Genomic DNA, 17,001 nt, shown 5'->3' with positions numbered 1-17,001 from the left:
AATTGCTAAATGATCAATCTCAACTAGGATTAATTAAACCTCTTACAAAGGCCCTCATTCAGAGCCGTTCGCTATTTGCGGTCGTTCGTTTAAAAACAAGGGGTGGCTATTCAAATGATCCGTACGCACATTTCAGTCTGTTCACACCTCTAAGCCTGAACGAACGAGCAAAACATACGCTCGTTTATTTGTTAAAAACGCCCCCTGGCCGCTCACACCATACGTCATGTCCGCTATTTATTAGATTAATCGAGTACATCGACCAGCGTATGAACTGCTCGCTATTCTTGTGGTTGGTGTTTGCTACCACAAATTTGCGAGCAGTTCTGGCTATAAAATAACCCAGTGACGTGGTCAATGACGCTGCTGTTTTAAATATACACACCCATAAAACGCCCGTTTTGACCTTTAAGCACGCCTGCGTTCGGATCTCCACTCCCCATTTTCAAGCACCTTCCCCTGTTACCACCCACATACGCCTCATTCTGTCACTCAAAATAGCAGGCACTCGCTATATAGCGTACAAACGATTTTCGGCCGCACTGACTGGTTCGCGCATGCGTACTAAAAAGCGTACGCATGCGCAGATGTGCAAACATCGCTCGGAACGAGCGTACTGCCGCTAACGAGCGGCTCTGAATGAGGGCCAAAGTCTATTATCCGTGGTATTATACCCCAGTGAGATGTGGTACAATGTTTTCCTCTTCCTCACCTGTTAGACACTCTGTGGCTACAGAAGCAGTATGGTTCAGATATGGTGGCTCTGTCTGGTATCCACCCCTTTCTGGGTCACAGTGCACAGTTTTCTGAACAGCCTTTTTGAGGCCCAGGTTGCAAATAAAGTAGGTTATTTTACTATGCTATCCACCCCACGATCTTAAAATTATTATAAAGGGGATTAGCTGCACCAGTTCTTGTGGCAGCTAAGTGCGTATTGCCAAAAATTGCCCACTAACCCTTAGTGCTCTCAAATAACAATATTTGGCACTGTGAAAGGAGGAAATAACTTACTACCTCCCCCAGGGGGTGTATTAATGCCCGAGGGGGCCTGTGTGAAGTTGGGTCCCTCCTATGAGCAGAGGGCCGCTATGCATCTTATCTTGTGCCAGAAAGCAGATCTCTCCTCTTCCGAGACTACATCTGCCCGGTGATATTCTGGAAGATTGTGCATGCGCATGAGACAGCAAAGCCTAGGAAGATGACACTGCGAAGGAGGAGATACCCGCTTGCCAGCACAAGGTAAGCACCACACACCCTTCACCCATTATAAATATGCCTGAGACTATATTATAGTCTCATACTTATGACCTCATTAGAGGTCATAAGTTCCATCAAGTTTGGGCTCCCTGGTCTGTTTGCAGAAAGTAGATGTCTTCCCTCCCACCAATTTGCCCCCATCTCCATTTCTGGCCCATTTGTGTTGGCCAGAGATTTCCTTTCAGTCTGTCCATGTTACCTCAACCAATATCCTAGCCCTAAAGACTTCTTCCCTACTCAGTTACATTGATTCAACTAGACACTATCTTTCTCTAATTATTCCTGTACCCCAACTCAACCCCCAATCCTTATTTCTTTTATGTTTTAAAAATGTGCTCTTGTTTATTCTTTTCCTGGTTTGTTATTGACTCAGCAATGCCTTTCTACGTATACCCATGTTGTACTTTGTACATGTGTTTTGACTGTAACTTCAAATAGTATAACCTGATTGGGCCACCGAGAAGCCAGCGGCAGATTCTATTTAGGCATGTGCCCACATCTCTATATCATGTTATGTAGCCTGAAAGTGACTGCTTATCTCAGCAGGTGCTAGATTTAAAAGTACAATAAATGCACATTACAGTGTAAAATAATGCAATTACAGGTAATGTCTCTCTTCTTTACAGCTTTCTATGTGCTTATCTGATTGACCATTACTTTTTTTTGCATAAGTCACCTCAAATTTCAGTGACCTATAGAAAAGCATTTGGCCTATGGCCTCATGTCTTTACATAGTCATGGCACGCCTCAGTGACTTCTGATTTATAATTTACCATGGGGAGTGCATTATCTCCTATTTATTGCATCCACAGAACTTGATAAGGTAGAAATTCCTACTGTCCACGTTTTTTGGACTCTTTAATGTTCCAGAGATCTATATGAGGCCTGACTGACAAGATTTGTTGAAGGATGTGGAATATTGTGCAGGTTTTCCATGTACGTTAATAAGAGCGAAACACGCAGTAACGTGTGATCCTTTGCTTCTTGTACCACCTGGATCAGTCCTAGTCCATGCCTGGTGGAGAGAAGGTACTGCAGAAGAGCGGAGCTAGAGGATTAGTACCCTCAGAGATTTTACTTTTTTGTTGAGGAGTTGGCCAAAGATGCAAAACATACTGTTGTATCAAATTGGGGCTTGACTTAATGAAGCAAAACCACAATATGCCTCTCAAGGTGGGAGATAAAGCAATACAATTATTAAAATAATCCACAACAAAACGGAAAGATGATACACTTTATATAGGTTACAGGAAGTCAACTTTTACTCCAGTTTAAGTAAATTTTATTTTGTATACATTTTCCTTTTTTCTGTAATGTATTTGTTATCAACATAACATATTCATTTAACATATTGGTAATATAATATATTATTTGCTTTCTTTTGTATTGGTATTTGTCTCTCGAGTCTTATGACAAGTGGGATGTAACTTGCTATATATAATGTTATATAATGTTTCATTTGAGAATGTAAATTGTACTTCAAGATAAGTAAAACTATGGGGTCTCTTTATGAAGTTGAAAGAAGTCCTTTCTCGGCATAAATCTCCTGTGGGATCTATGTGACCACTACTTACTGTCATCCACATAGATCTCAATTTAACTAGTGGTGAAAAGTATAGTTACTACGGCGATGGGGGCCGGTACAGGCGGAGATGTTCTCTGGATCCTCACCAGGTTATACAGCTATCTGCATGTGCAATCGCCAGAAGCGCATGCTCCTTTCATGTTACCCTCTTACTGGCTGGATTAGGCTGCCATTAAATGGTTGGAAACCCTTGCAGAGGGACAGTAAATTGCAGATGTACTTCATTATCCAATCCTGCAATATGCAGCAGTATAATGTTGATAGTAATCATATTATCCTTAAATAAACCTCTGACTTAAATAAACCATGGCCCATCTAGCAAAATATCTCCATATCTTGCTCCATCTGTTGCAGATTCTGCCCATTACTGACTCTTATCAATTATACTTTATTACTCTCACGCTGGTTGCACTACAGGTATCTCTACCCTTATGTATGTGCCCCTGCAACCATGTCTCCACACTGCATTTACAAAGATGGACAAACGTACTCCAGACTTGCAGTTTTAAATGTTGAAATAAAATTACCCTTTTATAGGGATTCATATAGGCTTGGAGTTTCAATACCAGTATTCAATTGTGCTAACACCATGGATTTTACTTGGGGTTGGGGATTAAAATACATTTAGGATTAGAGATCAACTAGCTTTGCACTTATTATCGTAGATCTTACCCTTTGGCCAAGAGTTGAACTGTCTGTTTCCTTCACCTGAATAGTGGTAGGGAATGTCATTCAGGAGCATGGATAGTAGACTTCAGAAGAACCCATACAAAGGGGGATAGGGGTAGATGTAAGGAATGCCAGTCTTGCTACTCATGATGCTGATAATGTTCATTTAGTGTTGTGGCAACCAGCAGCTAGACTGCAGAGTTTGAGAGGTGCAACAGGCCAGTTTGGTACAGCACAGACATTTTGGAAGACTTCTGATCACAAGAATGAACACCAAAAGAAATCATTGCCCACAGTAAGAAATATCAGGGAATGGTAATCAGCATAGGTGTATAAGGGCAGACTGTATGCATACTGTAGGTATTTTAGGGCAGACTGTAGTTGCATAATGTTCCTAATTTCTAGGATGTAAGATGTATCCATGAAGTTGTCCCTGTTTTTTGAGACTTGCCAGTGGCACCTTATAATAGGTTTGTTCTGTATGCTGGTAACGTCACCTGCAATGTCAGACAGGAGGCTCCATATCACAGCGTTAGTTGCTCTAAAACAGTGGTCGCCAACCTTAATTGAGGTGTGAGCTACTTTAGTATAAAGAAACCTCCTGAAGAGCTCCTAAAATTGTAGAAATAAAATCTGGCTAATAACCGAACAGTTGAAGGTCATTTAATGAAAATTAAAAAAAAAAAAAAGTTTCATAGAAAACAACAATGCATTTAATTATTACAGTGATATTGTTGTAGTTTGTAAATAAAATGTAAGCACAGGCACATTTCACTGTTAATTACTGGCACCAAGGAGTTCCGTGCAGTACAGGAGCAAAAGATACTGTACAGGCAGGGCTGCTGTGTGATTTTCCGGCAGGGCTGGAGTCACTCGCTCCGCTGTAGCGTAGACGCAGTGGGTGGAACCACAGGGAAGCACGTCAGGCAATTGCTGTAGAGGCTGCAGCAATCACCTGATGGGCTTCCCTGTGGCTCCATCCATGGCGTCAACACCACAGGAGAGCACGCATCAAAGGTCACTTCCTTCTAGTTTACTCGGCAGTACTGCAGCTAGGTGAGCTACCAAAATTAAGACCGCGAGCTACCGATAGCTCGAGAGCTACGGGTTGGAGACCACTGCTCTAAAAATTAGTGCAATGTCCAAAAATAATCAGATCAAAATTTATCAGGTCATTATTGTGCATTTTTGAAAATGTTTATAGATAAAGACCACTATAGATTCAGTTATCTCCCAACTCACAGACCCATTGTAAGCCAGCAGTAATGGGACCAGTACATCAATAATCTAACAGCACAATGCTGCTTTTTGCTGATAAATTGTCTAAAAAATTTGGTGAAGTCCAACATGTAAATCCTTGATTTGCCGATTCCAACCCAAAAATGTTTGTAATCAGCAAGTCAGGATTTTTAACATATTGGATTTTGCTGATTGTCAGAGAAGCGGAGATCAAGGATCGTCGAATCGGATTGGGACTGAGAAATCAGGCAATTGATGTATGGGCCCCTTAATCCAACCTCTTGGAACATATGTCTTGCCAATTAGCCCCAATACTATACTCTTAGTGGACAGTATGCTTGCTAAATTTTGCCTGGTTCTTTACAATGTGCTATTTAAACCGATTGAAATAAATGGATGTTAAGTAGAAAAACTCAACAAGGGTCAGTATCAGGATGTGCAGCAAAGTCAAATAACTGCCCATGTGGAAAGTGAACAAGAATATTGTATTATAGGGCATTGGAACAATTTTCTGTTGGGTGCAACATAAAATCTTTCCTGCGTCCTCCCTCCCGCTCTCTTACCTGTTGATGTGCACAAAGACTGGAGCGGAGGCTGCCACGTATAGTCAGGGGCTGTGCTTTATAGCAATAGGCTGCACATCCTCTGCACCACACGGAGGAGGAGGAGGTGTAATGTGATGTGCTTTAACTTAAAGACCGCACATTACACCTCCTCCGCCATGCAGTGCAGAGGCCAGGCAGCCTATTGCTATAAGCACAGTCCCTGACCATCCACGGTCACCACTCCTTGCAATTGTTTTGGGAGGGTGCAAGCCGCTCCTTTGCCCTCCCTGTTCCGACGCCCATGATTATAATGTTTACAATTTTCCTGGCAGACTATTTTAAGACCTGGCTTATTCAAAGGTATTGTACTAAAATATGTAGATTTAATGTAATGTTTTCCATTGTAAATATTATGTATGATGATACATCTGTAGTTGTATATGTTTTCTGACATGCTACAGAGAAATAGTTCTTGATGCAAAGAAGGTCTGGCATGGTGGTTGTGATGATGACAATGAAGTGACAATAATACAAATATGATTAACAAACTTTCAAACAGAGAGAAACATGAGAGCACATTTTAATGTACAGATAATACATATACATACAGACAACACAATAGCAATGCAAACAGACTGTACAAAAAGTGATGAATACAGAATGAATGATCTTTTTACTGTGCTAAACAGGAAACAGAAAGGGTGAACAGTCTTTGCACTCAATGTATATGTAAAACTTCTGTCACATAAAAAGACAAACTGATGTTTGTATGTAGACTAAAGTTGCATGTATCCATCTCATAATGCAGCAGCCTTTCTGCGCCTGGTGTACACAAACATATAATTCCGCCTCACAATGGCGTACAGATGCAGTGATAGCATGAAATGCAAAAGTGGTGGTCAGAATATTTATCAAGTCGTATTACATTATTCACACACAGTATAGTGTTATGAGGCGTTGTATTAACAAGAGAGAATAGTGTCATTAATACATGCAAATTTAGCTTTTTCTCACATAAAATGTATACAAACACCCCACACATCCACTGTTTCCCACTTTAAAAATCAAACTGTAATCTTCTTACCTGCAAAAGTCCAAATGGAAAAAAAAATCAAGTAATCCGAAAATACATTAATCAATCACATACGATCAGAATGGAGAAGTCACTGTGCAGAAAGTCAATCAGAAGTGGATAGAGTTCTGCAGGTGCCATCATCATCATCATCATCATCTGGTCCCCACAAATGTAATGCCTCATAAACCACATGAGGATGCTTCTCGGTCACATCTCAGGGGCATGATAAACTTACATGATCACACCCTTTCTGTACACTACTGTACCGCTCAGTACCACCTCTGCAGGTATAAGGGGCCACAAGTCTAGAAATACAAATCTAGATACAGATGCATTTTGGTATGCATGCGTAGTACAGAAATGTATGTTTAGTTTACATCACGGAAATTGATGTAAGCCAAGCTCTAAATGAGGCCCAATTTATTGCTAAATAAACTGAAAATCTTGTGTTATTATTAATGATTATGAATTAGTAGGTGGTCACTGGTCATGATTCAGCAGCCATACTTGTACTTTACTAGAAGGAAAGCCACAGTGAGCTCACATAGTACTCTCGTAGTCTCAGGTCTATTAAGCAAAGACTAATATTGTATTTAAGAATATCAATCCACCTGGGATAAACTCAATGCACAAAATAAATGAGTACATAAAAACAATAGTCCTAGCAATAAGGGCCATCTCTGGTCATTACGGTGTTGAGATGGCTGTGATTTATGTGATTTATATGTACTAGTATGTATTGTCAGTTAATCATTTTCTTTAATAGTGTTTTGACTGGCTATTAAATGTAATAAGTCACAGTTCATTTGCATACAAACTTCTCATAGTGCCTAGAGATAAGTGACTTTAGTCATTAGTCAACTGAAGCTGCTAGGCACATTGCCAGCAACCAGCATAATCGGGAATTTTGACAAGTGGCAGCGGTTCTCTCTGCCCACATACATTAATCCACAGTACATCCTGTCATTGGCAAAAAGACACCATGTTGGGTGCAGGATTTGTCCGGCTAGTAGACACAGTGTATCACAAAATAATGCTTGTATTAACTTTGCATATTAAACACACAAATGTGTGCACAAATCCTGACTGTAAAGGTGCCCACACACTAGGCATTCAGGTCACAATCCGATATAGTGTCCGATTTCTCCCCCCTGTAGTCGTGGGCACGATTTGGTTTTAAAAACTATCCAAATTGACCCACGATCGATCGTGCATCCTATACTATTCCAGTGCATCGTGATAAGATTTCCAGATCATGCCTGCTGCAGGCAAGATCTGAAGATGCGATGTACGGCCAGCGGGTACGCGCATCGGCATCGTAATCCTGAGTAGAAACTCACGATTAGGACATATTTTACACGATCTGTCGTCCCGATGCGTTGGAGTCGGGCTGTGTAAAATATTGCCTAGTGTCTGGGCACCTTTACTGCTATTGAATGTATAATATGGGCTTGTGATTGTGAGGTATACTGCTTTATTTGCCTAGAATAGGGTCACTGGTCCTCATAATCCTGATCCCCCCACTCAACTGCTGGTTCATCCTCCATCCGCAGAATAAGGTAGGATAGCAGTTGGAAAAGGTTCTGCCACAGAAGCATAGACACACAGAATGATAAGTCGCTTACATCGATCTCGCAGTGCTCCCCAGCAAAGTTTACATCACAGATACAGTGGAAATGGTTGGGTAGGTTCTGGCAGAGACCCCCGTTCAGACAGGGATTTGACTCACACTCGTCAATGTCAATCTCACACCTGAAACACAATCCAAATGTTTTTGTTTTTAGTTGTGGTACATGCATTATATGCAGGAATTGTAAAAGTAAAGAGACCACTTTGATACAATACATGTCCAACAATACTCCAAAAGTATTCTATACTGTATACAGGATTTTGTCACATGTATCTACCTGAATGTAATGTGGTCTCCAGTATGTGGGGAGGACTGGGAGGGCCCTAAAAGACCATCTAGCAGAACATATTCGGAATGTCAAAAAAGGATATGATAAACATGTATCTTTACATTTTAGGGAAAGAGATGACCAATGACATAAATTATAATTGTCCACTATGCTATTATGTATTTTTATGTATTTGTCATTTTTTGTATTTAATTTATTTTTCGGAATATTAGGTTTAATTGTAATACAGTATATGTGGTATACTTTGCATATAGGTATTTTATATTGTATGTTTACATTGGTTCAATGTATTTAATCATTAAATGCATCTGTTTGCAAATCCTTTTACAAGGGATGCAATAGAAACATTGTATCATTAATTGTTGCAGATTAGTAGAGAGGAATATTATGTGACCATTCAAAAGAAAAGGTGATATTCTGATATACTAATTCTTTATATTGAGTATCATGCACTGACTTTCATATGTGTCGTTTTGAATAAACTAAGAAGGTGAAAATAATTAACATATTAATGAATCCTCTGTAGCACATTAGAATTATGAGCTCAAGCAGGCTATACTGTATGAATGAGAAAGATGATATAACCCTCTATAGCAGTGGTTCTCAAACTCAGGGCCTGATTCAGACCCGGTCGCAAGCGCTGAGCGCTCGCAACAGGGTTGATGGTGGCCCAGTGCGCACGCGCCCCGGAGCGAGCGCAAAAAGTACTCGCTCCGTGGCTCACTACAAAAGGGGCGGCTGTCGATGTTGATCGACAGCTCGCCCCATTTTGTAGGCGTGGCTGGGGGGTGGCTTCACAAACGGAGGCGTTCCCATGCGAACGCCTGCCGTTTGTGGACGGCCCCACTGACATCACAAGTGATGTCAGTGGGAGAGCTTCCAGCTATTTTAGAGCCAGAAGCTCTCTGGGGCTTGCGGCCACGAGACCCTACCACAAGGACCATCGCGACCATCATCCTGGCCGCTCGCATAAGCTGTGGGTGGTAACCCACAGCTATGCAAGCGGTCAAGAGGCCGCAACTAAAAAAAACAGCGCCCGCCCTGATTCAGAGCAAGCGCTCGCTTTTTGTGAGCGCCTCTGAATCAGACCCTCAGTCCTCAGGACCCCACACATTTTCCAGGTCACCCAGCAGATGCACAGGTGTAGTCATTACTCACCCTTGTGATTCTGTGAGGAGACCTGGAAAACATGCACTGTTTGTGGTCCTGAGGATCGAGTTTGAGAACCTGTGCTCTAGAGCAGTGGTTCCCAGGTCCAGGTTTTTAGGATATCCATGCTTGAGCACAGGTGACCTAATAAGCACCACAGTCAATTTGATTTAACCACCTGTGCTCAACCATGATTATATTGAAAACCTGGACTGTTAGGGTGCCTTGAGGATGGAGTTTGGGAACCTCTGCTCTAGAGGATTTATATAATATGTTTTACTGTATTCAATGAAGAGACTGATTAAATGCATTTGTTCATGATTGTCCTGCGAGAGTAATAATTAAAACAGAATGGGAACATTGCACCTTTAACTGGTGCAAACTAGCAGGGAGGAAGACTGTGTTCATTAAGCAATATTCAAAACATTTATAATGCAAATTGAGCATCATTTATTGATTATAAAAGTATACACTAATTAGCTGGTCATTTCAATGAGGAAGAAACCACGTGACTGCTCAAATGACCTATATAAGAACTAAGAGTTTAAAGAAACCTTTACGTACAAAAGTGCAAGTTATATTAATGTGTATGTAATTCAAACAGACAAGCAGATTTACTAGAAGATTTTCCACAGAGTTACACTATATATACCTTTTCCTTTTTTCTTACATGTGTGAATTTGTACAATCAAGATACGGAACATATTGACCACAAAGGGCTTTACCTATACCTATAGCTGTTTTATATTGGTAAAGTACACAATGCTCCCTGCACTATTACCAAAGGAACACCTATCTTAATTCCAGTGTCGGACTTTCAGCATCGGGATTCAGTCTGGCAGCATGACTACATTCATGACTAGTCTGATAACTACATTCTGTTACCAACATGCTAGGACTCTTTTGTAAAGCTACAATCAAAGTGGTATTTAGAAAATGTTTCATGGAATAGGCAAAAATATACATATATTTACTGTATGAAAGATAAGTGACTGCTCAACTTTTCTTCTTTCAGTTTGCCCACTGACAAAGAACTTTAATAAATAACACCAAGCATTCTCCAAGAAAAAATTATATCTTTTTCAAACTGGTAACAGCATTACAGGCAGCAGTTAGATCTGGTGTAATTGTGTACATCAGTGGTTCCCAAACTTTTTTGAACCACGGCGCCCTAGAGTATCAGCATTGTTTTCACGGCATGCCTAAGTTTAAGTTTGTTATTAAGAAATTCAGAAAAATAGTAAAGTGAAGTAAATGGTGCTTACCTGTCATCCTTAGGCTCAGTTATGTAGTGGGTGAAAGGTTTGCACTTCTATTTGTTCACATATTTACATTACATTGACCATAAGTAATTTTATTTGGTGCTGGACCGCCAACCTGAGGCACCCCTGCAAGTGTCCCAAGGCACCCCAGGGTGCCACGTCGCACAGTTTGGGAACCACTGGTGGAGATCTTTGTACTGAAATATACAGTATATTACGTGTAAGGCTTCTGATTGGGATGCTGTGAAGTTAGTTCACTTGTCCTTTTACAAGTCCAGTGAACAAGGCTGCTCTACACCAAACAGTGTCAAAAATATAATTGTTCCTAATTAGGATGTTCATAGACCACATTCAATGCCTTATATAGAGTAAGATGTAATCAAATAAAAAGACATATCAAAGGACACAGCCACATTTGCTGTCTACTATATGCATTGAATTGTACTGTACATCTCTGAAGACAAGTACAATTCAAAATACGTATAAATAAATGGCCACATGAAGTTAGGCTTTAAGCATCTCTTGATGCAGCCACAGTAAAACTATGTCCGGCGTCGTCAGCTTGATGATGATGATGACTGCAATTTGGGTAAAAATAATAAAAATGAAAATACAATTTAGTTTAAATATAGACCACAAGACAAGCAGCCTATCAAAGTGGGTTTCTCATACTCCAGCCAATTAGAGGCAAGCTGCTCTGATTGCCTATTCACAAACAAGCCATTTTCCATTCAAACATGGTGTATATATATTAGGGGTGAGAGTAAAACCGAACCTGCTCACCCCTAATATATATACAGTCAGGTCCATAAATATTGGGACATTGACAGAATTTTCATATTTTGGCCTCTATTCACCACCACAATGGCTTTGAAATGAAACAAACAAGATGTGATTTAACTGCAGACTTTCAGATTTAATTTGAGGGTAATTACATCCAAATCAGGTGAACGGTGTAAGAATTACAACGGTTTCTATATGTGCCTCCCACTTTTTAAGGGGCCAAAAGTAATGGGACAAACTAAACAATCCTAAATCTAACTTTCACTTTTTAATATTTTGTTGCAAATCCTTTGCAAGCAATTACAGCCTGAAGTCTGGAACGCATAGACATCACCAGACGCTGGGTTTCATCCCTGGTGATGCTCTGCCAGGCCTCTACTGCAAATGTCTTCAGTTCCTGCTTGTTCTTGGGGCATTTTCCCTTCAGTTTTGTCTTCATCAAGTGAAATGCATGCTCAATCGGATTCAGGTCAGGGGATTGACTTGGCCATTGCATAACATTCCACTTTTTAGCCTTAAAAAACTCTTTGGTTGCTTTTACAGTATGCTTCGGGTCATTGTCCATCTGCACTGTGAAGCGCCGTCCAATGAGTTCTGAAGTATTTGACTGAATATGAGCAGATAATATTGCCCGAAACACTTCAGAATTCATTCTGCTGCTTTTGTCAGCAGTCACATCATCAATAAATACAAGGGAACCAGTTCCATTGGCAGCCATACATGCCCACGCCATGACACTACCACCACCATGCTTCACTGATGAGGTGGTATGTTTTGGATCATGAGCAGTTCCTTTCCTTCTCTTCTCTTCCCATCACTCTGGTACAAGTTGATCTTTGTCTCATCTGTCCATAGGATGTTGTTCCAGAACTGTAATGGCTTTTTTAGATGTTGTTTGGCAAACTCTAATCTGGTCTTCCTGTTTTTGTGGCTCACCAATGGTTGTGGTGAACCCTCTATATTCACTCTTGTGAAGTCTACTCTTGATTGTTGACTTTGACACATATATACATCTACCTCCTGGAGAGTGTTCTTGATTTGGCCAACTGTTGTGAAGGGGTTTTTCTTCACCAGGGAAATAATTATTTTGTCATCCACCACAGTTGTTTTCCGTGGTCTTCCGGGTCTTTTGCCGTTGCTGAGCTCTCCGGTGCGTTCGTTCATTTTAAGAATGTTCCAAACATTGAAATAGAGGGAATAGCTCACACCTGTCCATGAAATAGCTTTTGAGTTGATAGTCCCATTACTTTTGGTCCCTTAAAAAGTGGGAGGCACATATTGAAACTGTTGTAATTCCTACACCGTTCACCCGATTTGGATGTAATTACCCTCAAATTAAATCTGAAAGTCTGCAGTTAAAGCACATCTTGTTTGTTTCATTTCAAAACCATTGTGGTGGTGAATAGAGCATGTCCCAATATTTATGGACCTGACTGTATGTGTATATGTGTGTGTGTGTATGTATGTATATATATATATATATATATATACACACACATGCGTACGTGCAAATATTGGCGATAAGAAATTCACATTATCGGGACTAGGAGCCGATAAATAATAAATATGCCACTTCAGGGCCCCATATTAATGTATATATTAATACATACAGTATATATATATCCCTCACACAGCTCCCCCCCTCACACAGATCTTCCTCCTCATATACCTCTCCCCTCCTTACACAGATCCCACCCTCTCATAGCTCTCCCTTCCTCATACAGACCCCCCAACACACACTCCACTCACTCAGGCCCCCCCATACAGCTCTTTAGCCTCTCACTCTGCTCCTCTGCTTACACACACGCAGCCCCCACCTCACACAGACCCCCACACACATACAGCACTCCCCAATCAGATCACCCCCTCATACATACAGTGCTCCACCCATACAGATCCCCCTCACACAGATCTCCCCGTTCACTCAGAACCCCCCCCACAGTTCCCTCACTCACTCTGCTCCCCCTTACACACACAGCGCTTCACCCACACATAGATTCACCCCCCTTACTTAACACAAACACCTTCCCTCTTTACACCGAAGTCCTCTCAGGTCCTCACTATCGTAGAGCTCCCCTAGCCACGGGGGGGGGTCACCTGCTGAGCTTGCAACACATTGAGAGATCAGTATCTACAAACTGGGTGTGGGAGTGGAAGGAGCTGCGAGTGCCACTCCGCTCACACCACACCCCTTGTCTGGGAGCACTGATCTCTGAATGTGTTTCAGGCTCTGCAGTTATTACCCACGACCATCCTCCGCCCACGCCCCCGCAGAATCAGATAGGCAATTAGGGTATGTGCTCACAGATTTGTGGTCAGCACATACCACAAGTGGGTGGAGCAATGGTGGAGGTGCCCCCTTCAGGCCTGGTGCCCGGAGGCGGGTGCCTCCATTGTCTCCCATAGTTCCACCTCTGACCCCAGCCCTCACAGCACATTGGTTTAGGAAGAGCCCCATTGCTATTCAGTGTGGGGCTGCTTTTGGTAGGTAGTTCTTCCAAGTGCGGACTAGGCTGTGTCTGGTGCACATTATAACATATGGACCTCAAGCCATGGGTTGGTGGTGAGAGCACAGTGCATCTCCATTCACCCATTTATGTTATCTGTACTGTGTATTATGACTTGTGCTAATTCTATATTCTGATGTGTGTTCTTAATTGTCACCACTTGGGTTATGTAAGTGCCAGTAGCAACATGCCCACTAAGGGAGCTATGTTTATCTGGGCTTGTTAGGACAACTTGTCATGCCAAGGCACCAGAAATGTTGAGATGGCCACTAGCAAATAAACTCATAGGTTAATTCTGGGATGTGAGATGGGTTTAAGTGAATTATCTGACATGGTGGGACATATAGTTGTCCTTTACTTTCTACCCAGTTGAAGCCGATTCTCATATGGTGCCTGCTGCAATTTGAGGACTTGGGAAAGGCCCTGTGGCCACGCTTCATTATGCATGTACCCAATCCAGTGGGGAAATTGCTATCAAATCTCCCACCACTATGGGAACTGATTTCAGTTGAAACGAGAGAATGGTCTGGAATCATGCTAGAGGATTGAACTTGCTAAGACCCTGCAAACCTTTCTACTTTATGGACCTGCAAAAAGCAGAAGGACATTGGGCTTGGTTCCTACATTGTTGGCAGCTGAATGATTGGTGTGGCTCGGTGGCCAGGACAGTGGACTAAAGTCCCTTTATGGTAGGGTTGCCTACTTTATACCCTCAGCTAGTATATAAGGGTGCTTCTGTTATATAAACCAGGCTGAGGGGGTAAAAGAAGTATGCATAAATCCGATATCCCAATTTGGTCTACGTATTCGTATGATTAATCCAGCCTGGCATAATCTAGTGCTGGCTGACGATTCTGCTATGGGACCCACCAGTTATTACTGCTTTAGGTGGCAGGGACCTTTTCTCATTTTATATATTTATACATATGACTTAAAAAAAAAAAACATGGGTATTTAAAATGGCTACCAGAGCACATATCTCTGCAACACATTTTGAGCACTGCAATTTTAAACCTCCCAAGATATAGAGATGCAGTCTCTTCTAAACAGGTCACATCACCAGGGGGTCTGCTATACTTATGTGCACATGACCTTACTGTCAGTAACTTTCATATGAGTTTCCCCTACAGGCATGTGAGCCACAATTGCAAATTGTGTTTAACCTGAAATTGCACTTTGATTAACTGTGCACTTTGCAGCCCAGAGTTAGACTGACATCAACTGCATTTTTGCTCACTCAGTAACCTTCTTTACAACAAAGTAAGAAAAAATTAAAACATACATTAAAGTAAATATACTACCACATTCTCAAAAGCAACATTCAATGTTTAGAGAATAGGTATTAGAAACTATTATCAGCATTTATTTACAGTGCCAACATGCCCCGTAGCCAGGGGCTGGCTGGCAACTTTTAGCCTGGGGGGCAAATGCATACAGGTGGCCCTGGCAGAGGAGTAGCGTGTAGCCAGGGTGCCCGAAGAACATGCGTGTTACGACGCCCCCCCCCCCTCAAGAGTTCCAGGGAGGAGGCGGGTGCATATGGGATTAATGTAAAGTAAAAATAAAGATTAGGGGCAGCCCCCTGTCGTAGTGCCCATATGCAGTGCCCCCCTGTGCCCCAGGAGAGGACCCCCTTATGCAGGACTCCAGTAGTGATCCCCCCTATGCAGTGCCCCTTATACATTGCCCCCAGTAGTGGTCCCCCCAGTGCAGTGCTCCTTGTGCCCCCAGTAGTGGTACCCCCTATGCAGTGCCCCTTATATAGTGCCCCCAGTAGCAGTCCACCCCCCATGCAGTGGTCCCTCGATGCAGTGCCCCCAGTGGTAGTCCCCTCCCCCCTATGTAGAGCCCCTACTAGTAGTCCCCTCCCCCCTATGCAGTGCCCCTAGTAGTAGTCCCCCCTTGTAGTGCCCCCTAGTAGTAGTCCCCCCCTTGTAGTGCCCCCAGTATTAGTAGCCCCCCTTGTAGTGCCCCCAGTAGTAGTAGTCCCCCCCTTGTAGTGCCCCCAGTAGTAGTAGTCCCCCACCCTGTAGTGCCCACAGTAGTAGTAGTCCCCCCCTTGTAGTGCCCCCAGTAGTAGTAGTCTCCCCCTTGTAGTGCCCCTAGTAGTAGTCCCCCCCTTGTAGTGCCCCCAGTAGTAGTCCCCCCCTTGTAGTAGTAGTCCCCAGTAGTAGTAGTTCCCCCCCTTGTAGTGCCCCCTTGTAGTAGTAGTCCCCAGTAGTAGTAATCCCCCCTTGTAGTGCCCCCAGTAGTAGTAGTCCCCCCCTTTGTAGTGCCCCCAGTAGTAGTAGTCCCCCCCTTGTAGGGCCCCCAGTAGTGGTCTCCCCCTTGTAGTGCCAGCCCCCCCCCCGCAGTAGACACGTAATAAAAACAAACAAACAAAAAAAAACACTTACCTGAATCCCTGCTCCTGCCACCACCATCCGCTCCTCCGTCTGTTCTCCTGGGCCGGGCCGCTCTGCATTATGGGAGAGACGTCATGATGTCATGACGCCTCTCCCATTACCCACTGCGGGAGCCGGAAGGTGAAGCGGCTCCTGCAGTGGGCGCAGCAGGAGCTAATGAGAGTCTAACAAACTCTCATTGGCTGCTGATCAAAACAAACACACAGCTGCCGGAGCCGGCGGCTGTGTGTTAGTCAGTGTAGCGCTGACTGAACTCCGTCCGGTCAGCGCTACACAGCGGCCTGCATGGCGCTGTGGCCCGGGGGGCGCACGGCACCCTGCCCCCTCGGCCCAGCCCGCCACTGCCCATAGCACTTTACAATATGGGACAAACATAGTAATAAAGTAATAGTGGTTAATAGGCACCCTGTTTGCAAGCTTATGATTTAAGGGGGATAAGCGTTCCTGGTTTATACTGGACATATACTGATACAAATGAAAATATATATGTGCCATACTTTATCTCACAACACTCAGAAGCTCAGTCAGTGGTAAAAATCACCTATGGTTATTAGACTGCTATTTATAATTATTTAGGGGCCTATTTAGCAAACAAAATTTTGTAAA

The 17,001-nt window shown here is 42.7% G+C and overlaps 1 protein-coding gene across 2 annotated transcripts in view; it reads right to left on the bottom strand.

Annotated features, from left to right (window-relative positions):
- CRB1 (crumbs cell polarity complex component 1) overlaps positions 1-17,001 on the bottom strand; it is a 103,514-nt gene that overhangs the window by 1,803 nt on the left and 84,710 nt on the right. For both annotated transcript variants that reach the window (XM_088474059.1, XM_088474060.1), the window contains one exon: positions 7,996-8,122. In XM_088474059.1, coding sequence (XP_088330185.1) covers positions 7,996-8,122 — 127 coding nt within the window. The remainder of the gene's footprint in view (positions 1-7,995; positions 8,123-17,001) is intronic.

Source organism: Taudactylus pleione, unplaced genomic scaffold (assembly GCF_031769625.1).
Source record: "Taudactylus pleione unplaced genomic scaffold, aTauple2 ptg000146l, whole genome shotgun sequence".
In the NCBI taxonomy this organism is placed as follows: Eukaryota; Metazoa; Chordata; class Amphibia; order Anura; family Myobatrachidae; genus Taudactylus; species Taudactylus pleione.
Note: the sequence above shows the minus strand (reverse complement) of the source record. Positions and strands in the feature narration are given on the sequence as shown.